The 25,001-nt window shown below is 42.9% G+C and overlaps 1 protein-coding gene across 1 annotated transcript in view; it reads left to right on the forward strand.

The window, feature by feature from the left end:
- crhr1 (corticotropin releasing hormone receptor 1) overlaps positions 1-25,001 on the forward strand; it is an 86,157-nt gene that overhangs the window by 48,297 nt on the left and 12,859 nt on the right. Inside the window, exons 6-10 of the mRNA XM_080789113.1 lie at positions 11,966-12,072; positions 20,623-20,743; positions 22,483-22,636; positions 23,933-23,993; positions 24,908-24,980. Of these exons, the coding sequence (XP_080645239.1) occupies positions 11,966-12,072; positions 20,623-20,743; positions 22,483-22,636; positions 23,933-23,993; positions 24,908-24,980 (516 nt within the window). The remainder of the gene's footprint in view (positions 1-11,965; positions 12,073-20,622; positions 20,744-22,482; positions 22,637-23,932; positions 23,994-24,907; positions 24,981-25,001) is intronic.

Genomic DNA, 25,001 nt, shown 5'->3' on the forward strand with positions numbered 1-25,001 from the left:
ATTGAAAAAAGGGCTTCGTTAAGACCTCCATATTATTATGGTCAATGCCTGCGTGAAAAGTGGGAGACTGGGAGTGATTGGTGCAGGCAGTGAGGAGCTACGGCAGTGTTTCTGACACACAGACACACATTCAGACATTTGGTTAATTATAGTATACTAAGTATAGTAAGTATAAGTATTATAGTATAGTATGGGTTAAGGTTAGTATATATATAGCATATAGTATAGAATATGAAGTATGATATGATGATATAGTATGATATAGGATTAAAGTGGTTACATTTTGATGCTACTGTAAATGAACTCATTTTGCTGGGCCTCCCCTGCAACCCCCTCAAGGACCCCACTTTGAGAACCACTGGTCTACGCTCTACAGCAGGGGTTCTCAACCCGTGGGTCGCAACCCCTCGGGGGGTCGCCAAATTATTTTGTGGGGTCCCCAAATTATTTTCAACTAAATGGCTGGAAAATGGAAATGAAGAGTTTACATAGTACACATAGTACATGCATAAACTTGCCTTAGTATTCATATCTGGTTTCAGTATTCATTTATGATATATTTTCTCTATTATTAAGGTTATTTTTGCAGACAGTTTGTATTGGGGGTGGGGGGTGGGGGCGGGGCGGGGGTCGCGATACATGGCCAAAGCATTTCCGGGGGTCCCCACTCCCAAGCCCAAAATGTTGAGAACCCCTGCTCTACAGCACCCAGTCGTGCCGTTGTTATGTAACAGTCTTAGGTTTTGGCTAGGATGGACTCAATATGTTTGAGAGAGATTGATTCTTACTTCCTTGAATAACTTTGCTTGAGAGGAATCAGGCAGCACAATCTAAACATATACATTGACATTTCTCTGGCCTATCTCTGTCCCACACTTTCTCATATCATTCATCTGGTGTGTGTGTGTGTGTGTGTGTGTGTGTGTGTGTGTGTGTGTGTGTGTGTGTGTGTGTGTGTGTGTGTGTGTGTGTGTGTGTGTGTGTACACTACACTGGACAATGTAATGATATGACGATATAAGTGGGCCCCCAGACAATTGGCAAAACATTCTCACATGTCCCAGGGATGGCTGGACCAAAGGAGAAGTTCCCAGCTCCATTTCCTTTTTAGGAATATATATAATATGCATGTTTTTCACAGATTTTGGCCCCCTATGATGCCCCCTTCTTAAATATGAAATATTAAAGAAGAGTACCTCAAGTTGCCATGTGTTGCTGTACTTCAATATAGCAATATGTTTCATGGAATATTTTACATTGGGTAAAATATATATATGTTTAGTGATGTGTTTAGTGTGACAAAAATATATTTAGTGTTCTAGGGTTAAGATACCTTTATTGACGCCGGGGGAGATAATTCAATAATTCAGTTATTAGTTGAAGTTGATATAATCCTCTTTAATGATACGTTATAACATTTATGAAACTGCATTTTTTCTTTTCCATTTTGTTAGCATAGCTCACCGCCACAAACAGACCTCTAGTAGGATATGCAGCTCTACAGAAGCGCTGCCATATGTCACCATCTGTTCCATACTATTGTGAATAAGGGTTCCTCGGTCAGCAGCTAGGCATAATGGCTGCAAAATGTGCTCATACGATTACAAAAGAACTCCGAAGTGTGAAGTCATGTCGACTTAGGGGATAGAGAGACCTGTCGGTGAAACCATAAATTCACATTAGTTTTGGTATTGATCATATTTCGTTTGCAGAAATATATTTCAGAACGTATGTAATACTATGTATATGTATAGATGGCACAGGAAAGTCAGTAGTGGAGCATTCTGAGAGCTTTCTGAGCAACATTAATTGACTTAAAAAAAATAAAAAACGGCCAGGCCAAGCCCTCTGTATGGGTGTGTTTACTGGTCAGGGTGGGTCTCGAACAATTTGTAGATTTTCCAGTGGGCCCTGATCCACAAAAGGTTGAGAACCACTGTTTTAGGGCATTAAATAAGTCAGGCTGGGGTCTCGTTGTCACCTCCACTCCTTCAGGGGTACAAGCACATCAGTCCCTTCCAATAAGAGAGGTGAGCCAGAAGACAAAGCTCTACCGAGCAATTTTCGTTCCTACTCTTTATGGTCATGATTTGAAGTGGGGGTCATGACCCGAAGAATAAGGTTGCGAATACAAGCGGACGAAATGAGTTTTCTTCGACGGGTGGCTGGCATCTCCCTTAGAGATAGGGTGAGAAGTTCAGTCACGCGAGAGAGACTCGGAGTAGAGTCGCTGCTTCTTCTCCTGGATAGTGCAGCAGATTAAGTCAATATTTCATGAGAATCGTTCACTTGATGGTACAACAAGCACCAAAATTGGCACACAAGTGCTTCGGAAGCTACTCTCTCAGAAAAGTACGTTGTCCACTTGAAAAAACAAAATGGACACAATTTTTTTTAAACAGTGTTTGAGCTATATATTGAGCTATACAAAATGATTGAATATTATGATGATACAATGGGAATTAAACAAAGGTGGGGCAGATTAAGTCAATATTCCATAAGAATCTTTCACTTGGTGGTACAAGCACCAAATTTGGCACAATTGATGTCCAGGATGTACTTTCTATGAAAAGTATGTTATCCAGTGTAGAATCGTTGAAAAGAAGGAGGCCTAAGGATGCCTCAGCAAGTATCTTTATTAGTTGCTAAGGAGTCACATTTAAACGAAAGTAAACAGAGTTGAAGTCAGCTTATAGGATGACAGTTCGGGCATGCGACTGCAGATGTTTGTTTGCACTGCCCCTATATAGTTTTGCATATAACGGGGGTGTGTGTGTGTGTGTGTGTGTGTGTGTGTGTGTGTGTGTGTGTGTGTGTATGCATGTGTATGTGTGTGTGTGTATGTGTGTGGCCAATTAGTCTGACATGTTTGCGTCACTCTATGGTTATAATTGAGTTATATTAATGTGTACATCCTAATAAGTGAATTATACATGCACAAGGCCTATCTATATTCGACAACACATAGATCACATCCTCTCTGGGATACTTGGTACATACAATATAAAACATCAAATATTTAGATACATAAATAATTTCCTATACCAGCTGAAAATCCAAGATGGCTGCCAGTTTTCAAGATGGCGGCCTTGTCAAATGCAAAAAAGTAGAAGTAGAATTTAAATGTGTTAATGATCCAAACATCAAAATTCATGTATTCTGACTGGAAGAACTCAATGGTGTTGGAATTTAATTCCATTATGGCTGCCAATTTGCAAGATGTTTGTTGCATTTTCCCTTTCCTTCTAGATATCGGATAGCTACCTGCACTAGCAATGACTGTACTGATAAGATCCAGTTATTGAAATGCCAAACACAGAATAGACTTGCCAGTCCATCCAGATATCTCTGGTTTTCTTTAGAATTGGTAGGACACTGATCTAGTCTCGTAGATTCCTCTCTCAATAATAAGTGCACACTCCTTTATGTACAATATACATCTTTTAACTCTCACACATTCACTCCTCTTTAGACTCCCACTCATTACTTATCATAAAGCACACCACATACTGTACACATGAAACAGGCCAGGGTCCCTTTGGCAATTATGTTATATCCAATGCTGATTAATGACACAAAGCACTACACTACACACACTTCAAAAACAGAGGTGGCTTCACATTAAGACTTACGCAACCAACAGCGTTGCATCAAAGCCGCATCAATTTCATTCTATAACTACTAGACTAGAGAATAACAGAAACTTAACACATTTTACAATACACAAGAAGAAGAAGGATGATGGAGGAGGAGGACTCCTCCTACTCCATCATCGAGGAGGAGGAGGAGGGAGAGTCAAATCGGCTTGTGCCCTAATGATGGAGCAGTGATACAGTATACTGTAATAAGCCCATTAACTTATGCATTCACACAGTCTGCGAGTTTTTGCAAGCTGTCCATTCTGCATTTGGCAGCTGCAACTGTGTTGCCTTTAGCCGGGATTATGTGTTAGAATTGTTCATATTTGTCTAATGTTATATTTGCTCTTCAGTTGTGAAATATGCAACTCTGCTGCCAGTTTAATTGTCCATATTTGCAACTGGTCATACAGTATACATTGAAATGCTGGCCCTTTAATGTGAATGCACTCATGTCTAGAAACCTGGGTTACTTTCCATGTTGATAACTACCATCGCGTGAACGCTTAGTGTAATTGCAGTTGTTAGGGTTAAGCAAAATAAAAAAAGATATGCTGGGTGTGATGAATTAGCTTGAATTTGCTTAGTACTCTGTTGTCTCTGGGTTGTTGTTTTTTTTTGGGGGGGGGAGTTTCCCTGCAATGTTCAATCAAACAGAAATGCTTTTTGTAGAAGAATGGGCTGAATTCATACAGGACCTACAATGGTCGTTTTTGTCATTGCGCACAAGTTAAGTACCAGGTCTTATTACCTAACTTGAGTAAACTAAAGACCTGGAGGCGTGATCAATGCTCTTTGGCCACTCAGAATTCTGAGTGGCCAAAGAGCATTGATCACGCCTCCAGGTCTTTAGTTTACTCAAGTTACTGTAGTAATAAGGTACTTAAGACACGCAAAATACAGCCCAACTTTGTTGGGGTTCGTTTGGTTTGGTTTGGTTTGGTTTGGTTTGGTTTGGTTTGGTTTGGTGTGTGTGTGTGTGTGTGTGTGTGTGTGTGTGTGTGTGCGCGTGCGTGTGTGTGTGCTTAATTATGTGTGTGTGCGTGTGTGTGTGTGTGTGTGTGTGTGTGCGCGTGTGTGTGTGTGTGTGCTTATGTGTGTGTGTGTGTGTGTGTGTGTGTGTGTGTGTGTGTGTGTGCTTATGTGTGCTTGTGTGTGCTTATGTGTGCGTGCGCTTATGTGTGCGTGCATGTATAGTGCATGGGAGTGGGGTGGACTTGCAGGCAAACAGTGCCATCTGCTATGTGACGTTAATCCAATACCAACTGGCTGTGGTGTGGTGGGGGGAGGGCTGCTGAGCTCTCAAACCTCAGACCCCCAACCGGCCAACCCTGCCCCTGCACCCCAACGCCCCCAACTGAGCGAACTGTTATTCCTTAGTGTGTTTACCCACCTACGGCTTCACACAACAAAGTGTTTAAATTAGCAGATTCCTAATAGGATTGACTACCAAGCCCCTTCTCAACAGCCTTGTCCCCTGGCACTGAGGCAGTGCACGCACACACAGGAAGAGCTGCGGAGATGAGGAGGGCACATTTGGTTTGAGGCTGAAAAGAACAGCATGTTGTTGTCGTGTGTCCCTGAGGAACTCCAGATAGACCTTTATTCTTTGACACGGTAAAGCATGTCACTCTCTCCTGCATGCACTCAGCGTCCACCTGATGTGCTCTGATGTGCGGTCCCTTGCTGTGCTCCGGCCGTCATCATTTTGATTAGGATGGACAGTACACCAACAAAATGGTCACGAACCAACAGAACATTGTGACCCAGAATCAATCTACAGGATTGGCGACAAGAAATACATTTGCTATTGAATAGAAAACGGGAATAGTTTTCATTGAAAGACACAGCTTGAGGCAGTGATTGGGTGAATATACAACAGGTAGTTCCGAGTCTCCGACAAAGCAACCTGATTGGTTGAGATAGGCTCTCTACCTGTGCTCAAACGAGAATGACAACATAACTAATTCAAAATATAAAAACCGGCTGTGCTGCAGTCTCACAGAGCTGAGCCTAAGTGGCAAGGCTAACAGTTTGTATGGGAGGTCTGCAGATGTAGTAGATCTGTCATTAAAACAGAAAACAGAAAACGGAAATCCATTACAGTGAGTGAGTTAACACTTTTTGTTTCTGTGTGTTCAGCTTGGGAAAAGCGCACAGCGATCTCAATGTTGGGTCTGGACTGGCTGAGCTGAGTAAACAGGGACTCAGACCCCATGTATTTCCAGGATAAGATAACAGAGATAACACTCGCAGAAAGGTTATTTTGAAAGCAATATCAATTTTTTTTAAATATATTTTTGGGGCTTTTCTGCCCTCTTTGGATGTACAGTGGAAGAGTGACAGGAAACAGGAGAGAGAGAGAGGAGGAATGACACGTAGTAAGATAGTAAGGCTTGGGAATCGAACCCACAACTCGCTCAGGCTGCAGAGCCTACAGTGTATGTGGTATGCATGCACCTTTACCACTTGGCCATCGGCGCTCCATGAACACATTTGTTTATCAAAAATCCTCAAATCAATGAAGGACTGGAAACAAAGTTTTATGCACACTTGATCGCCTCAGGGATGGGTGCATAGGCAGGGATCAACGACAATAGGAGCACTTATATTCAAGCCGCTTGAATCAAAGTGTTCCTAAAAGTATTCCTATTGTGCAAGTGCAGACGGTGGTCACTTTATTCTTATTCTCTAAATCAATGGATATCAAAGTACTCAAAAAGGACTTTCTTTTTTATTGGCACGCCACACACCAATAAATGAACGCTTGCGCGTTTCGGCTAAGAGTCTTCATCAGAGCATTGTTATACATTTTTATGTTTTATTTTTATGGTAACTGCAATATTACACTTGAGGGTGGCATCGTGATTAGGCAATTCAGTGAAGCATGCGGAACTCGTTCCTGCCTCGTTCCTGACTGCATCACTGTCATGCCAATAATCACATTAACGCACACCCTCTTGTATATTATTGCAAAAATGTTTGTCTTCAGACAGCCAGCAATGGGTAGAACACTCTCAAAAATATAAATAAAATAATTTAGTCTCTGTGACACATTTAGGGGCCGCAATCTGCATTAAAAGATTTTCCTTGAAGCTTTGTCATTGGTCGATTTGCATAACTGACATGCATTGTTCCCAGGTAGGGTGATTCACCAGTCGAGTCCTCTATGAATAAAATGAAACTGTATATAAAAACAAATCAAATCAAACTTTATTTGTATAGCACATTCCTAACGACCGAGGTCCGACCAAAGCGCTTCACATTACAGAGCATAGTAACATACACAGAGGCAAAAAGAGATGAAGAGGATAAAATAAAGATAAAGCAAAGAGGAAAGAAAAGCATTAACTCAAAGTGTACATGGGTACATAGTACATGGGCAGGCTGGGGCCAGGGTCAATTTAATAGACATTAATAGCGATTGAGTAAAAATGTGTCTTTAATAAGGATTTGAAAGCCGCCAACGACCGAGCAGAGTGTACATGGAGTGGCAGGGCGTTCCAGAGGCTAGGTCCGGCCACAGCGAAAGCGTGATCTCTGGTCCTGAAATGTGTGTCGGGCACAATCAGGAGAGACTGATTAGCCGATCTTAGGGCTCTTGTTGAGACATAAGGATTGATCAATTCCGCCAAGGGGACAGGTCATTTTGGGCTTTGAAAACAAACAATAAAATCTTTAAATCAATTCTAAAGTGGACTGGGAGCCAGTGGAGGGAGGCGAGGACTGGGGTGATATGGTCACGCCTATTTGTGCCGGTGAGGAGGCGAGCGGCAGCGTTCTGCACAAGCTGTAGACGTCTAATAGCTGACTGATCGATGCCTGCATAAACAGCATTACAGTAGTCTAGTCTTGAAATAAAAGCGTGAATGACTCTCTCTAGGTCAGTACGGGGCAGATAGGCCTTTAATCTAGCCAGAAAAGCCTTAACTGAAAGAATAGCCTTGACCACAGAGCTAATGTGCTTGTCCAATTTGAGGTTACTGTCAAACGTGACACCAAGGCTCAAATACAATACAAGTCATACAGTGTTATAATGGTGAGGCATCTTTAGCTACCGGTGTGTAGGTGTGGTAGGGTAGGGGTGTGTGTTTCAGAGTTCTCAATTGCTGCCCCTTTCCCAAATTCGTGAAAATAATCTGTGATTTTCCGTGTATTGTTTCGGGTAGCGTTGAGCCTCTGGCTGGACCAGTTCGGGCCCAGTAGGCGCGGGCTTTAATTTCCAGGCCCGTTGAGAACTCTAGTGTGGTTTTGGGCTTTGTTGCAGTGTGGAGATAGTTGGGAGTGACTCACGGGTGCAAGCGCCAGGGTTAGTTAATCGGCAGGTGTTACCGCTTAATTGATTGTACTCTTCTCTCCTATTAGCTGGCTAGACCTGGGCTTGTGGTCACACCCGCAAACAAAACATGAAGACGCCAGCAGAGATTAAACTGGCTGATAGCACGTAATTACAGACATATCTGGTATCGACGCATGGCAAGCAGCAAGACCCAATGAGGCTGGGCTAGTGGCTGACTTTAACGCGCCAGCATAATTCTTCTGTTCATAACTGTAGATCAGGGTTTGCCAAAGGTTTGATTGGCTCGGCAGCAGATTTGAACCGTAAACACATACTTTATGAAAGTATTTTTTACACTATGGGACGTACATACACAGATGCAATCCCTGTTCTAGACGCCATGGCCTATGGGCAACAAGGAGCATATTTTTCATTCAACTGAAAGCATCTCTCTGGATGACGGATAGTTGTTTTTTAGATGTGTGTGGGCGGGTTGTAGTGGAGATCCTGAGTGGGAGGGATTTCACACTCACTGAGTTTCTCTTTTAAGTTGAGCTTGTATATTGAACTGGATTTTCTACCATGACACCTGGGACAAGCACCCGAGCAAATCAAACATCTCCTGGAAAGTTTGTTTACAGAAAAGAAAAAAAGAAAACTATTTTATTGAGCTGTGGCTTTGTGTTGTTTTCAGGGAGATACAATGGAAGATTGTATTTTATTTTTTACATTTCTTTACAGAGAGAAGGGGATAGAGTGAGGAGAGTGAGAAAGAGTCCGCTTAGATCCATTTGATTGTGACCCACACAACGAATGTTGCCTGAGGCCAATGCACTTTAAAATCCTCAGTGTTTATTTAAATCTGCGAGTGTACAAATGCACTTGTCTCTTACGGGTCGATTCTGGTTTGAATTACAAATAGATGAATAAACACAGAGGATTTTACTGCCTGGGAGAGACCTCTGATCTGATGTCCCCTCCTTATCCACTCCTGTGTGGGTATGGTTGGTTGCACTGTTTAGCACAAGGTTTAGTGACCTCCATTTCCAACAGTCCAAGTAAGTGACAGTCGGCATCAGCCAAGAACTTAGAAGTCTTTCCCCCGTTTCAATGCGCTTACCTCATGACTTCCCGCACCGAAGCCCCCAAATAAGATACTAAGAAGTACGACATTAGGGGTTATGTAATCCATAAATCATAGCGCCCAGCGATTTATAGCAGTGGAGCACATTTAGCGACGGACCGGATGCTATCCCGGATGTGGCTGAAGTAGCTTGATGTAGCCAAAACACTCTCGATGCGATTGACAACAACAGGAGGTATGATTAATTCTAACGTGACTAGCAACGGGCCCGCGATGGACCGTCTAACACGGAATGATTTAGATCAAGAGTTATTCACGTTTTAAGATTTTCGGTCTCGTCGGCTAAAATGGGAACATTTGCGATGACATCCCACCGGAAAATAACATCGAATGTTGTGCAACAGACGCTCCCAGAGTCCCAGCCTGTGGAGCGATGCGATCGGTTTTGATATCAATAATCTCTGTCCTTTTGATCAATCTCCGTTCTGAGCACTGGGCGTTACTAATTGATTGAACGGAGAACTCCGTCCTTGCTCAGGGTGTTAAATATCCCCATCCTATTTATCCCCATAAATATTAAATCAACCTTGAATCTTGGATTTTTATTGGATGTTTTTAGACGGATTAGCAGCAGGGAGATATCCAGCAGGAGAGATTTGAGAGCTCATGTGGCTCAAGAGACTTATTTTCAGACAGTCTTGCACAATTGCACAACTGCCATTTATTTGTTTGACATACCAGGCTGGCAGGCAGATAACCACAGTACAGTGGTCCCGACACCCGAACAGTAAAATTGTTGGCATTGAGATGCAATGCGCTTTTGGTCTGTCAAGCTCCCAGAATCCCGAGAACAGAGCCGAGAGCTACAGTACAGCCGCAGCATTTAATGAATGGGACACATGAGGGCTTTCACTGGAACAGTGGAATTAAAGGTGCACATGTTTAATCTGGGCATAGCCATGGGAGGGTTACATAGATACACACAGCACAGATTAGTGTTGATGGTGGAGTGGGAAATCCAATTACAGTGGATATCAGAGTCACAGACAATGATCTTCGGCATTGATTTGGACATAGACGTGACCTTGTTCTACTGGTAATACCTTTAGCTACAACGGCCCTCCGCTGTCCAGTCGCTATGAAATTGTGCATTTCCCGTCAGTCAGTTGGTCACGCCCCATATATGGTCATGCCTCATGACATCACGTGATGTCATCAATATTAAGCCCATATATGGAGATCCCTGATGTCATCAATATTGGCCAGCAGATCTACATCTCACCTCAAACCTAAAACCCTTAGATTTCCATATATGGAGCTGACCTGTTGTGATATTCCATGTGTTGATCCTTCCCCATCCATCCTTCCTCTTCGATGTCTCCCTTTTGACTGATACCTGTCCATTTAAACTCTAGACGGGCCTGCCCCAAAGTTATTAGTGCAGTCTGCTGTCACCAGGCCTGGAATTTCATGCTTTTAGGGGCAAGGCCACTTGGCCTTTAGTGTGGTCAACTTTTTGAGGGCACAAGGCCAAGTGCCAGGGCATGAATGCCATCAATTAAAACAATTATTTTAAGTCCCCAGTCATAATTATTTTAGCTTAAAGGTTAAGGATTATTTATTTTTTCAAGGCGAACATATTGGTTCTGAACAGTGCTTCTTAAATAAATAATCACAGCTTTAAATAACAAAATATAAGTAGCTATTGTAAACATGTTTTGGGGTCCCAGTGCAGAGATGAAAATCATAATGAAATGGCCTAGGACCCTGTCACCCTAGGCTAATTCATATACATTTAATGTGGGGGTCCTTGAAATTTAAATGGCTGAGGATCACTGGGTTAAACTGTGAGTTCATTCACAGAAAATACAATGACACTGCCTACATAACTTTTGAATAAGGGCTTGGTTTAGATTAGAAAAGCCTATATTTTGTGCTAAACTAATATATTGAATAACATGGCATTGTAGAGAGGTTAGTGACAGATGAGATAATTTCTCCATTGTGGGGCTGCGGTACTGAGGAGTCGAGGACTCTGGAGATAAGTCAACACAAAGTGAAAGTGCAGCTTCAGATCAGTTTTTTGTTACCTGGAGTGTGTGCAGTGCAAAGGGGAACAATTGTTTAATTATATCCATGGTATTTTTCTGTCGCTATCCATAATGTGACGCAAAAGTACATTTAATGGGGTAGAACATCTCTCCTCCTCCTTGTATGGACTATGGACAGCCACGCTGTTTCGCGTTAGACAAAAATAAATCAGCTGGACCATGTCCGACCAGTGACCAACGTTAATGCATGTGACGTAGGACCGCCACACTGTCGCAACGGTAGAAAACATTATTTTGTTTTGGGTGATAGTTGCACTTTGACCGGATAGCTAGTAGCTACACTAGTAGTAGTAGGCAGCATGCCGTGTGGGCTAAATGCTCTCTGTTTACTCTGTCAGTGCGTGTATGTGTGGCGCGGGGGAGGAGGCACGCGGGTGTGTGTGTGTGCGCGTGTGTGTCATGACGACCAGCGGGGGTAGTTACAAAAGAATCAAACCACTTTGCAAATGGCAACACAACTACAACACAGATTTGTTCTGCGCGGGACGTAAGGGGAACATTGGTTACCGTAATGACTGGAAAATTGCGCAGAGGAAAAGCGGTAAAATGAACTTCTGTGGGAGCCGGTCGGGCTGGCCACCACGGCCACTGTGGCCGTATGTGCATCTACTTTTTCGAGGGGCACATGTCCAAAGAGAGGGGCAACGACGGCCATGGCCGCCGTAGCCGCCGGCTGTCACCCAGGCGGATGCATGCACGCCCTCAGGCGTCTTACTGGTATATCTTAAAATAAAAGCATGTATGACAGTGAAGCAACAGACAAGAAATGACCTAAAAACTCATGCAACCCTGTCCCCCCCCCCCTTTCTCTCTCTCTCTCTCTCTCTCTCTCTCTCTCTCTGATTGTTTCCAGAAAAAAGGCAAGATGCACTACCAAATAGCTGTCATTATAAACTTCCTGGGGCATTGCATCTCCCTGGTGGCTCTCCTCATTGCATTCTTCCTCTTCTTGTGTTTGAGGTAAGTCATGATCATTCCACTGGTGAACCTGTAGCCCTCGTAGTGATGGAGATGTCAGTAGCGTGAAGAGAGATCACTCATTTCAAAGTGATTTTATTTTTTTTATTCAACAACCATTTGGTCATGGGATAAACCTTCCCTATCTCTACTCCACAGATTTAAAAGGGTTCAGAAGCCCCTAAAATCTGGGGTGCACGCACACGCACACGTGCACGCGAACACACACACACACACACACACACACACACACACACACACACACACACAAATGCAGCCTGTTCAGTAACAGACCAGTCTTGCAAAGCAGCAAAAACCAAAAGCTGCCCCATTGGGACGGGTGCAATGGGTTTCTCTGACAAACCTGAAATAAGCTGAGCGTTAAGGAGAGAGAGGTCTTAGCACCCTCAATGGCAGCCGTTGCCATTATTGATCCTCGAGACACCCCTGGGGGTGCTAAAAGCGTGAAAGGCCACAGAGCAACGTCAGGAATGGGAGCTGCGAAGGACAACATTTACGAAAAACTTGTGTGGGTTTGTGGGCCACAGTGGTTTGGAGTGGGAGGATAGGATGGATAGAGAGATGAAGGGATGGATAGATGGGGGTACATAGTTGGAGTTCAAGAGCTCTTGCATGACCGGGGGCCTCAACAATCCACGGATTATAGATTTTGCGTGATAATTATTTGGGATTCAGTGTGATCCTTTGCAGACAGGGTGGTTTGATACAGTACAGTGATGACTGGAGGCAGCGTTGATGTAGTAGCTTGTGTCAGAGAAAACCTTGCTCACATTCCGGACTATATGAGTTTTATTGAACAGAAAAGTAAGATACGATACAAGTGCATTTGGGACAAACTACCGGTAATCAGTCTCAAAGTATGATGTAATGTCAGGGTATAATTCTGTACAAATCGTCTTTAAGCTCGTTAACCTCCACCCTCAACAGTAAATCCCAGTCATTAAGTCATTGTCAAAATGACCTTGCAATGCCTGGTAGAGAAGCCTTTCAATATTCTATTCTCTCTTTTCTATCTCTGGAAGAAGTGAGATAACGGATTGGAACTCTTCCTCATATGCTTCACCTCACATTCGTCAAACTGCAGCTCTGTACTCTTGTACTATATATTGTATAGAACATTTCTTAGAAATAGAAAACTATCAGACAGTTGGGTTGTGGAATTACTGTGTCATTTTACTATTTGAAGTTCCATACCCAGATCTGCAGATCCAGTCCATGCCAAATAAAAATGGCTAAATCAACAGGAATTTGACTTCTTCTTCTTTTCTTTTTTTTCTTTTTTTTCTAAGAAATGCAGAATGGGGTTTTGTCATATTGACAGAATCAGCTGTGTTTGCATTCGTTTGTGCTAAAAGAGTGGCATTGAGAGCTGTTTAATAAATACTATTACAATGTAAGTCAATAGGAAGACTTTTGTTGGATATATATATAAGATATATTGCCAACTGGACTAGCTCATGACGTCACAACTACACAACCCAAACCTCTACCAAAGTGTGCATTAAGAAATACAAGATAGTTATATGTTGCCTCTGTCAGCAGTGTAGAGTTTGATGACTTGAGGCAGGCAGCTTGTCTAGTCCAGTAGGCAGTGAGACTGTGATGACTGGAGGGAGAGTGGCCCACTATACAGAATGTAGTAAGTTGTGTCAGGGAAAACTCTGCTCACAGTCCGGCCCATGTGGTTGTCTCCCTGTCCATGTGATGTGAGTGTATGCACAGCTGCTTCTGAGTGTGTGTGGGTGCGTGGGTGGCAGGCAGGCAACAGGCCGGCAACAGGTCGGCGGTGTCCATTGTCCGTCCTTTGATGGTAATTCGGCCTCCCTCCTCTCGTCCTAGGCGTAGGAATAGGAGATACATATGTGGGCTGTATCTTGCGTGTCTACCAGGTCTTATTCCCTAACTTGAGTAAACTAAAGACCTGGAGGCGTGATCAATGCCATTTGGCTATTCTGAATGGCCAAAGAGCATTGATCACGCCTCCAGTCTTTAGTTTACTCAAGTTAGGGAATAAGACCTGGTACTTAAGACACGCAAAATACAGCCCGCAGGCTCTGTAGTCGCATCAGTGCGCCCTGCTCATACCCGTGGTGGTAAACCACACCTCTCTCTCTCTCTCTCTCGTAGGCTGTTACCGTGACGAATAAGACTACATTTCCTGTCAATGATAAATAGTACCTAGGTACTGTATAGTAGCGTGCACTTGGCGATCGGAGGCCCGTCCCAATGACCTGCATCAGGGCTCGCCGTCACTCCACTACGCCAGTGTCCTTGGTCTTGTGTCTATTCACCTGGCTCCGCTGGGTGAGGTTGGTGACTTTCTGTCTCATGGTTGTCAGTGATCTGGCCTATCACTGTCATGTCAGGTCTAGTTCGGTGTTGCCCTTTCACACATGTAGCACAACAGGAGAATGTCTCAGACACGTTCTCACATAACTGTAAATAGTCCGTTGAGGTGAGAGGTGACGTCTGGGTAGGTGCACGTGTTAGCTCATCCAACTTTAAATATGGCAATCTGGGAACCCATTAGGTTTAGGAAATCACACCCGTATGAAGTGCGGGGCGATTTACCAACATGACATGAAAAAAATCAAACATAGGTTGACCCGTAAATGTTGAAAACGAATAATATGGTCACCCTAACTTAACAGTGTGAAGGAAATGCGAGGATCAAATGCAATTGCTTTGCTTCCACAGAACATTACAAATGAATTGAATTGCTTGACATATAGTACTATGGCACACCCATGCACAACAAAACGTTAGGACTTTGAATATCAATCAAACATTTATTGAATTCGTAAAGATTTCTCAAATGTTTATAATAAAAAGGGGAGCTATAGGGGGTCTATTTGAAAATAGAATGGGGAGTACATTTAGGCATGAAGAGTGTTCATGTGTGTAACTTGCAACTGCTAACTAACTCCTCTTTAACATAATACCTTCAAACATCTCAAACAAAAAACACTTACAGCACTAGTCTGGCATCATCAAGTCAGTTACTAATTAGTCGGACATTTGCGGAATCTCTGAAAGATGGTAAGACAAAGGAGGCCTTACAGCGTCAGTTTCTCATGGGGTCAATTTTGAAAGCAAGGGACAGAGAGCAGAGAGAGTGTTGGATCCATCTTCCATGGCGTGGAGCCCATCTCATCACAAAGGCCTGTTTGGAGAAGTACTTTTTCTTAATTAATGTGCTGTGTCGTGCTGGCCCCACTGGCAGTGTGTCAACTTCCAAGAGAAGTGAGATCACACTGCGTAATCAATACGGTGGTTTCTGAAACATCCCTCGCCGCATTGCTGGCATAGTCGCGAGATAGAAAACGAATTAACTAACTAACTAAGCAAGAGTGGCTAAATTAGTTTACAGGACACCAGTGGTTTGTGAGGCGCTCTGAGTTTGTGTACAACCTTGTGATAACCACAAGCACCGCTTTTGTGATTTCCCTTTGTGCAATTATTATGTGTCACAATGGCACTGTGGTCTCGTGTGAGAAATGAAATCTCCATTAAGTTGTGTTAATTAGGCCGTTATTATCTAGGTAGGAGAACCCCCAGTTGCTTGTGTGTCTGCATGGTTAGCACAAAGCATGCATTTGATACTTATATATTAAGAATTGATGCATGCTGCGGTGCCTGTTAATACACAGACCTTGTGAGTTTGAGGACTAGGGTTCAAATCCAACACCTGTTTTGCCTCTGTCACTGCACTTGGTTTCCTATCTCTCTATGCACAGGGTTCCCAACTTCCCACACCTTTTTAGCATATGACCCAAAATAGAAATCTGGTGTCTTGCCACGCCAGGACCCAAACAGACCTATTACGGAAATTTAAAAAATAATATATATATATATTTACTTGTGACCCGTAAAAACAGGTCATAGACCCTTGAAGAATGGGCCTTGACCCTACGTTTGGGGTAAAAGAAGAAAATATTGTTCAAAAATAAATCACGTGTCTCTGCCTGGCACGGGAAGAGCCAGTCCTGTGCTTGCTGATAATGCCTTCAGCTGGTGACAATAAAATAAGAATGAGGCGGTCTCCACCACCGTGGGTTTGTTCTATCCGTTAGGTTAGAATATGTGTTTCTATTTTTGACCACTGGCTTTGAGGCAGATGGGCTGGATTTTAATTATACCCTAAGGTCACTTTATGCACAGTGTTAGAAAACATCATAGCCTCTACAACACTACAACACTAACACGTTTATTTATAGGCTGTATGTCTTTTATATTTTCTCTTCATCTCTTCCGGGGATTTCTTTGGTGTGATTTGATGGTTTTGTGAGAGTACTTACTGTGTAAAAAAAGATATTTAACCATTTGGACGTTTGCACCCCGATTCTGGGCTTAATAGGCAAACTTTTGGCAAAATACCTGATTTACAAGCTCACAACTCATCGCCACGTGGCACGTTGTGAGCTTGTAAATTGGCTATTTCCATAAAGAGATTTGGGTGTAGAGGGAACATCAAAAGTTTACAGGTGTAAATATATATCATATAGGATTTCAATGTCACCGACTGTCCATATAATTTCTTACGCCCAAATATTCAATTTGTTTGTATTTCTCTGCTCTCTGACCGCCTATTGAGTTCATATTTATAAAAGGAAAGGGTCACCTTCAGACAAGGTCTGTTTACTTAATGTAATTGTTCATCATATACAGGGCTGCACACAACTTTTTTGGTCTAGTACTCAGAGGAGCACCTGGAGGAGTTACCCGAGTTACCCGTCTCGCCGAATGGATAAAAGAAGGATGCATGAATAACTTATAGCAAAACGATATTGATTGGATAAGTGGGGACTGGGGAGTCAATGGAGAGTATTGCAACTCTAGATTCATCCCACTATACAAAAAAATCTAGAGTTTCAAATTGCAGCTGTAGGTCCATGTGTATTCCAGCCCTATATGCATATTCTAATACAAACTTCTTAATACTTCCTAAGGATAATATGAGCATCAAAGCAATATTTACATACTTATTTTTATTTAAATAGCCGATCTACTAGCTCACAACGTGTTGCAGAGGCGACACGTTGTGAGCTTGCAGATCAGCTATTGCCTATTTGTTTAACATACGAGACGTCGTACGGCGAAGCATACGTCAGGCTTCCCTCTTGTTTTTAGCCGAGGCGATGTACACACAGTCAACACAGAGTCAAGACAGTCAGACACACATGGCTCCATGGTGCAAAATAAACAGTGTACACTACCCGACTTTACGATAATAAGGGACAGTATGTCGGGACACGCTGTTGTCATGTTGATAAGCTTCATATTGTGCAGCAGTGCCAGTCCGTGAGAGACGGCATCGCACACGAGCAACTTGCAGCACCCGGAAAACAAGCAGTGAGCTGCATGGAATCCTCCCCATAGAGTGGATCCTCCCTCATTTGACTAAGGACGCGCTGTGATTAGCCACAATGGCCAGTGCACTTGTGCAAGACGTGCTGTGATTGGCCAGTAGTAGCTACTTTGAGTGGCAGTCAGTGGGAAATGCTCTCACCACAGAATTTACTAGTATTCTGGCCATGATAATCATTCTGTGCGGCCCCAGCTGTTGGTACGCAGAAGCGCTTCCCGGCGCTTGATTGACAGCGCATTATGAATTTTGACGGCGCATGCGCACTGGCGCACCACTTATGTGCAGCCCTGATCATATAGGCCCTATGCCATTCCATACAACACATTTTAGGCCGTCTAGCCTTCATCAGTGTGCGATGACACTGATAAAGGTAGGACGGCCAAAAACGTTTTGCATGGAATGTTCAGCTCAAATGTTCCCAGCCAGAGTGAAGATTGAACTGGCAGGATCCCTGCTGGATATGAGCCAACAACACCTGTCTCCATTGGTGTCCCAGTGGTTGGGACCTCCCAATACAACACTTTCTCCCTCCCTCCTAACGGTCTCCTCTTAGTAATATCCTCATAACTAATCTCCTTCTCTACACTCTATGGAATAAATAAATACAACAAATACAGCAATGTAGGTCACCCACTTATTTGCTGAAATGTATTAGATGAAATGTTCAAAGAGGAGATTGTGTGCACATTTTTAACTTAAGTCATACATGTGTCAGTTCAACATCCACACACTGGTTTAAAGCTAAAAACAATTGTATTAATGGCGCAATGTTTGCCTGAAGAAGAGCTATAAGGTCAAAAGAGTCAAAACCTTGCACTATCATTACAATTGTTTGGGAGCTTTAAACCAGTGTGCAGACATTTAAAATGCTAAATGGTGCATTCATATGCAAGGCGCTAACCTGCACATCGGAAGCAATTAGGGGTTCAGAGTCTTGCTAATTCTGGGGAGCCTGGGTTCGAACTGTGAACCTCACGGTTCCCATCCGGCTTCTCTACCTGCCACTCTACCCCTGAGCCACTGTCACCTCATATAAGACTTTAGCGTTGACTTTTCAAAAATAGATATATACAATCTCACTGCGAGCTTGTTGCGACCACAGGTCGCATTTACTATGAAAATGCGCATTTCCCGTTAGTTAGTTAGTCCGTCACCCCCAGGCATGACCATATATGGTCAACAGACCCAAAAATGAAGGCCCGGTCCTACCTGGGTCCTCATAAAACCCTGTACACTCAAGACACTGCCCCCGCTGCCACCCTTAGATCTCCATATATGGAGCTGACCTGTTCTGACATTCCATATTATATTGATCTGACCTCATCAAACCCTGTATCAAGGCCCAGGCGGTGGCGTAACCGTCTGGGCACCCGACTGGTAATCCAGTCGCCGTGGGTTCGACTCCCGAGCCCGACACGGCCTTTACTGCATGTCTTCCCCCATCTCTCTCCCGTTTCCTGTCAGCCTACTGTCTGTCCCTTCAAAAACCAAAAAAAATCTTAAAAAAGAAATTAAAAAAAAACCTGTATCAAGACACGCTTCATATATGGCCAGTACAGAATTCATTCCATATATGTTGATCTGACCCCCCATGCCAAAGTGCCAGTGCTCGAACAGCAGTCTGCCGTCACCCAGGCGGGTGCATGCACGCAACCTCGCCCTTTAGGGCGTCTTACTGGTACATCTGCTATAAGTGTGAGAACTACTAGACCAATACCATCTTAGGGTTTCTGATCCGGTCCGGAGCGGAGATTACTTTACGTCATGTTGTAGTCCATGTAGTCCATGCGACCGGTTGTAGTCCATGCGACCGGAACCAACGGCCGGAACCAAGGGTGCCGGCATCACCCAAAATAATTCCAGCGATCAAGGGCATAATAACTTCGAGCGTACCCATTAAAATCTTTGATGTGGCGTAGTTTAGCTTATAGGAATAATTAGTTTGGTATATATCCATGTTTTATTTCAACTCGTACCGACTGGCGAGACTAAACTAAATCTGATTGGGGGAACCAAAACAAAGCGCCGCCGAAAACTGGAAACAGCAACCGTAACCACCGTGGGTTTTGTTTTAGTTTTTTCAGTACGCGTGGCCTATACTGGATCACACAGGCCCATTTAGAACAAATACCAGGCTTTCCTCTGCGGTGTAAAGTCTGGTGATGCGAGGTTAGACAAACTAGTGATTTACAAGGCATTTGTCTTTGTAGAATCGGCCTCAGGTCTTGGAGTAGACAAACTTGTGTTTGTCATGTACGTCAAACACAAGTAGACAAACTTGTGTTTGTCTACATCGTGGGGGGGTGACAACAACTAGTGTGGAGGAAATTAATGAAAATTAATGAGTGCTGTGTTCCTCGTATGTTACACAGGAGCATTACATTAATGAGTGCTGTGTTCCTCGTATGTTACACAGGAGCATTACATTAATGAGTGCTGTGTTCCTCGTATGTTACACAGGAGCATTACATTAATGAGTGCTGTGTTCCTCGTATGTTACACAGGAGCATTACATTAATGAGTGCTGTGTTCCTTGTATGTTACACAGGAGCATTACATTAATGAGTGCTGTGTTCCTCGTATGTTACACAGGAGCATTACATTAATGAGTGCTGTGTTCCTCGTATGTTACACAGGAGCATTACATTAATGAGTGCTGTGTTCCTCGTATGTTACACAGGAGCATTACATTAATGAGTGCTGTGTTCCTCGTATGTTACACAGGAGCATTACATTAATGAGTGCTGTGTTCCTCGTATGTTACACAGGAGCATTACATTAATGAGTGCTGTGTTCCTTGTATGTTACACAGGAGCATTACATTAATGAGTGCTGTGTTCCTCGTATGTTACACAGGAGCATTACATTAATGAGTGCTGTGTTCCTCGTATGTTACACAGGAGCATTACATTAATGAGTGCTGTGTTCCTCGTATGTTACACAGGAGCATTACATTAATGAGTGCTGTGTTCCTCGTATGTTACACAGGAGCATTACATTAATGAGTGCTGTGTTCCTTGTATGTTACACAGGAGCATTACATTAATGAGTGCTGTGTTCCTCGTATGTTACACAGGAGCATTACATTAATGAGTGCTGTGTTCCTCGTATGTTACACAGGAGCATTACATTAATGAGTGCTGTGTTCCTCGTATGTTACACAGGAGCATTCGCTGTTTGAGGAACATCATCCACTGGAACCTCATCACAGCCTTCATCTTGAGAAACGCCACTTGGTTTGTTGTCCAAATGACCATGAGCCCTGACGTACATGAAAGCAATGTGGTAAGTGGCAGCCACACTTACACAGTTACACACACATTCATGCCTGGAAGCTGCCTGTACAACCACTGTTGGCCACTGAGCTGTTCCACTGAAGCAGTTGGCGGGGAAAAACACATAGAGTGAAATACTTCATTGGCAGTAAATGAGTTGTCTTGCTCTAATGGCCTTGAGCAAGGCACTTATCCCAACGGCTTTACCTGCCAATGACATCTTTTATGTGTTTTTTAAATTTTATTAATTCAGAATCGCTGATCGTCTAGCAGCGTCCCGTCGCTAGGTAAAATAATTATTTCTCAGATTGAGGTGTTTGATCAAAACCGGGATGTTAGCGGCTCATTACTAAATTGCCGCTACCTCGCGTTTACAATATTAATGCCAAATTAGCTTTAGCCAATTTTGCTTAATTGGTTAATTGGTTACCGGTAATTAAAAGTCCCGTCTGAATCCGGTGGCAGGGAAGTGACTACAGTCTGAATCAATGCTTCCAGTAAATGAGTTAATGAGGGAGGGGTTGAGTTTTGCTGATCCACTTCCCCGCCCAGGTGATTCTCCGACTTAAGCAGTTGGGGATAAGTGGCCTTGCTCAAGGGCACTTGAGTAAGGCACTTTTTGAGGGAGGGCTTGAATGTTGCTCATCCCTGCCCGGATGTTTCCTGCCGGCCTGGGGGCTGTCAACCCTTCTAACTACAAGCACGGCCCTCTGTCCTTATTTGACCACTGACATATTGTCACATTGTTGGTGTTTCATATATCTTTTGGTGTGTATTATATATATTTTTGGTTTCTTTATGTAGTTCCTTTGGTTGTTATCTTGATTGTTCTTTATCTATCTTACATCAGTATTTTCCTGTTTTTTAGTTTAGTTGCTAGAGTTTACCTTACAAAAGAAAAACAATACAACAAAAGGAATAACATTGGAAATGTAAATGAAGCCCACAGACCTATAGGACGTGTGAGATCTTTATTTGATGTACCGGTGAAATGAGTATAGATATACATTTTTTAAATAGTTTTAAAATGTTTTTAATTAGTGCACAAAAAATTCTGAACAGACTATATTTACATCAATATGTCTGGGTCCCCACCTACTCACTCAGGGTTGACGTGTCACACCTGCCATGATGGGAGGGGCACAAAAATGTGGTGTTTTGATTGGTTAATGGGGGCACTCCCTTAGTATAAAAGTACAAACTTTTGTGTATGTTCTCATGACCTGATGAAGATCAAATAGATCGAAACGTTGTCAGTATTTCAATAAAGAACGTCTTTCTTATACCTGTGGTGTGTGGGCTCCATCCAATACCCACATTGTTGGCCAGACCATAGAGATAGTAGTATTACTATTACTATTAACAGTTTATCTGCAGTCTGTGTCAGATTAGAGATACCGAGGTTGAATTATTTGTGAATGGAGCTAAAAGCATATCCTTTCACGCAAATGGAATCATCCTCGCTGCATTTTACTGCTACAAAGCAACGAACAAAAGCTGTATTTTGTATCCGAGTTTCAATTATCTAGAGTGGATTATTTCCCATCGATCATCCCATCAGACGCTTCACCAGTAATCTGACCCAGTTTCCATCTGATTAAGAATAAGGAGCATAAGGCTTTCATCTTCCATTTGCCACAGGGCATTGTTTGACGCAATAGGCATGCCGTTGAACAAATTAAGCGTTAACCTAATTATGAGGTGTTAGAATGAATGCACGCATAATTCACAAATCGATTCACTCCCTAGGTTTGGTGCCGTCTCGTCACAGCCGCCTTCAACTATTTCCACTCCACCAATTTCTTCTGGATGTTTGGCGAGGGTTGCTACCTTCACACTGCCATTGTGCTCACCTACTCCACCGACAAGCTGCGCAAGTGGATGTTCATCTGCATTGGCTGGTGTACGTACGCTCTCCCTCTCCACTCGCTGCTGTGTGAGCTCGGCATAACTTCCTTTTGTGGTTGGAGTCTTATTCACTTACTATGACCGCTCACTCTGTTCAAAATGTGAGAGCAAGCTGAGATTTGCATGACAATGAGACGCATTTATTATGACATATTATTATCATATTGTATATGAGATATGACACCTCTCATACCATCTAGAAAGCTTTTCTATATTTGAACTTTTGAACTGAACCCGACCTATCTTTTTCATGATCTTGGTGCATTGATGACATGTCATGACCATAGGACCCCATGAGGACCCACTCAACTCTGCCCAAAAGCAGACTTTTCCGGAGCTACGAGGATTTCCTTTGACAGCACTGAAACGTATTAGTGCGGCGTTTGCTAATACCCCTTTTCACTCTGTCAGATTAAACTATGCTGTGCTGAGATTAGTGTATTGTGCCAGCTGGGTTACAGTCCCCCCCTCAAGGCAGTGTGAACTCTGCTAGCAAAATGACAGATGTGAGCGGAAGATGGCAGATTTCTTTGGCATTGGTGTGAAAGGAGAGAGAGAACATGATCAATTTCCATTTTCCTCGCTTAGCTTCAGCCACCGACTGGTACTGTATGTATGTGGACCATATGGCAGAAATAGGCAACATGAAAGAAACAGAGATTTGAACACTATGGAGATATACGATTTTGTTTTATTTATTTATTTTCTTCAAACACATCATCCCCAACCAATTGAAGCAGTCTGCGGCAGTGCGATTACATTTCCCAGAGGTTTGACAGTACAGTATCTAACACAGGCAATGCAACACATCGCTCCTAGCATCCAAAAACAGTTGGCTGACAAGGAGGGGATGGCAAGGTCTTCCTGGCAGTTTAGCTGCCTAATGCCAAATTTATGCTCTATCGCACAACGGTGTTGCACGCCAAAAATAGCCAAGCTGCAAGCTCACAACATGTCACAAATGTTACGCGTTGTGTACTTGTATGTCGGCTATTTTCAGCATGAGATACCGTCGTGGAATGAAGTATGACTCAGGCTTCATTGTACCCATAAACAATTAAGCAAAACAGAAAATCAGTCCGCATTATCTTCAACCAGAGTCTGCTTTTCATTCATTTGCACAAAAATGTTCAACCGTTAATTGACAGGTCCTGCCTCGCTTCTGCGGATCACAACTCTCAACAAACAATTGTGTTTGACAGCACAAAAAGTCAGTGCCATTATGCAATTTCTGTCCTTGGGCGTTTGTCACTTTCTCTTTCTCTCTCTCTTTGTCCACCCCCCTTTACAGGTATTCCGTTTCCCATAATTGTGGCGTGGGCGATTGGAAAACTGTACTACGACAATGAGAAGTAAGTGTGTTTGATGTGTTTCTTTGACATGCAAACCGATTCTAAGAGTGATGCAAGCCTTCATAATTATGGACGGCGGCAAAGTCAAACTGTATTGGATTAAAGAGACGAGTGACCTTTAATATCCCACTGTAATGGCATTTACATTAGCCTACAGATGATTCTTAATTACACACCAGCTAGTTTAATTGTCAGTGTTCACAATGATTGATATTAAGAGCCAATTATATGGGTGATAACCCAGCCAATATCACTACTATAAGTGGATTACTGTACAGTGTACATTTGGCTTATTCAATGTAATGTGTCATTCTGATGGAGTGAATCACTTCTTGACTAAATATGAGTTGTGAGGCCTCATTCACACGTATCAAACACCAATCAAACAAATGTTTTTTATTTATTTTTAGGCCACCACAATGCTTTTCCAATGGGAAAAAAAAGCATTCGTGTTTGCTTGCTGATTGCTGGTGGTGTTCTGCCCCTCCCCCCGATCAAACAAAAAATGTTTGGTCAAACCATGTGACTCCCATTGGAAAAGCATTGTGGTGGCCTAAAAAAAACAACAAAATGACCAAACATTTGTTTGATTGGTGTTTTATACGTGTGAATGAGGCCTGATGATGTTCATAAGTCAGGTTGTGAGCAAATGACCAATTCGCAGATCAATGTGATTTATGTGGTTGTCTGGTTTAAACACTCCCCCTTGAAATCACATTTCAAATGTGTGCTTTTTCACCATTCCAATTAAAAGATAATTCAGGATTCCAATATCCAATGTGGCGCCCAGGAATGGGTTTGGGAATAATGTGGTCCTCTCCATCATCAAAGTTTCCCACCTCTGACTATTAAAAGACAACACAAAGCACTCTGAATTTACTGTTTAAAAATGAGACTGCTCTACCCCTTTTCAGATGCTGGTTTGGCAAGCGATCTGGAGTCTACACAGATTACATCTATCAAGGGCCCATGATATTTGTGTTAGTGGTGAGTGGAATATTTTCTTTG

Source organism: Protomyctophum bolini (assembly GCF_963924005.1).
Source record: "Protomyctophum bolini genome assembly, chromosome: 18".
Lineage (NCBI taxonomy): Eukaryota > Metazoa > Chordata > Actinopteri > Myctophiformes > Myctophidae > Protomyctophum > Protomyctophum bolini.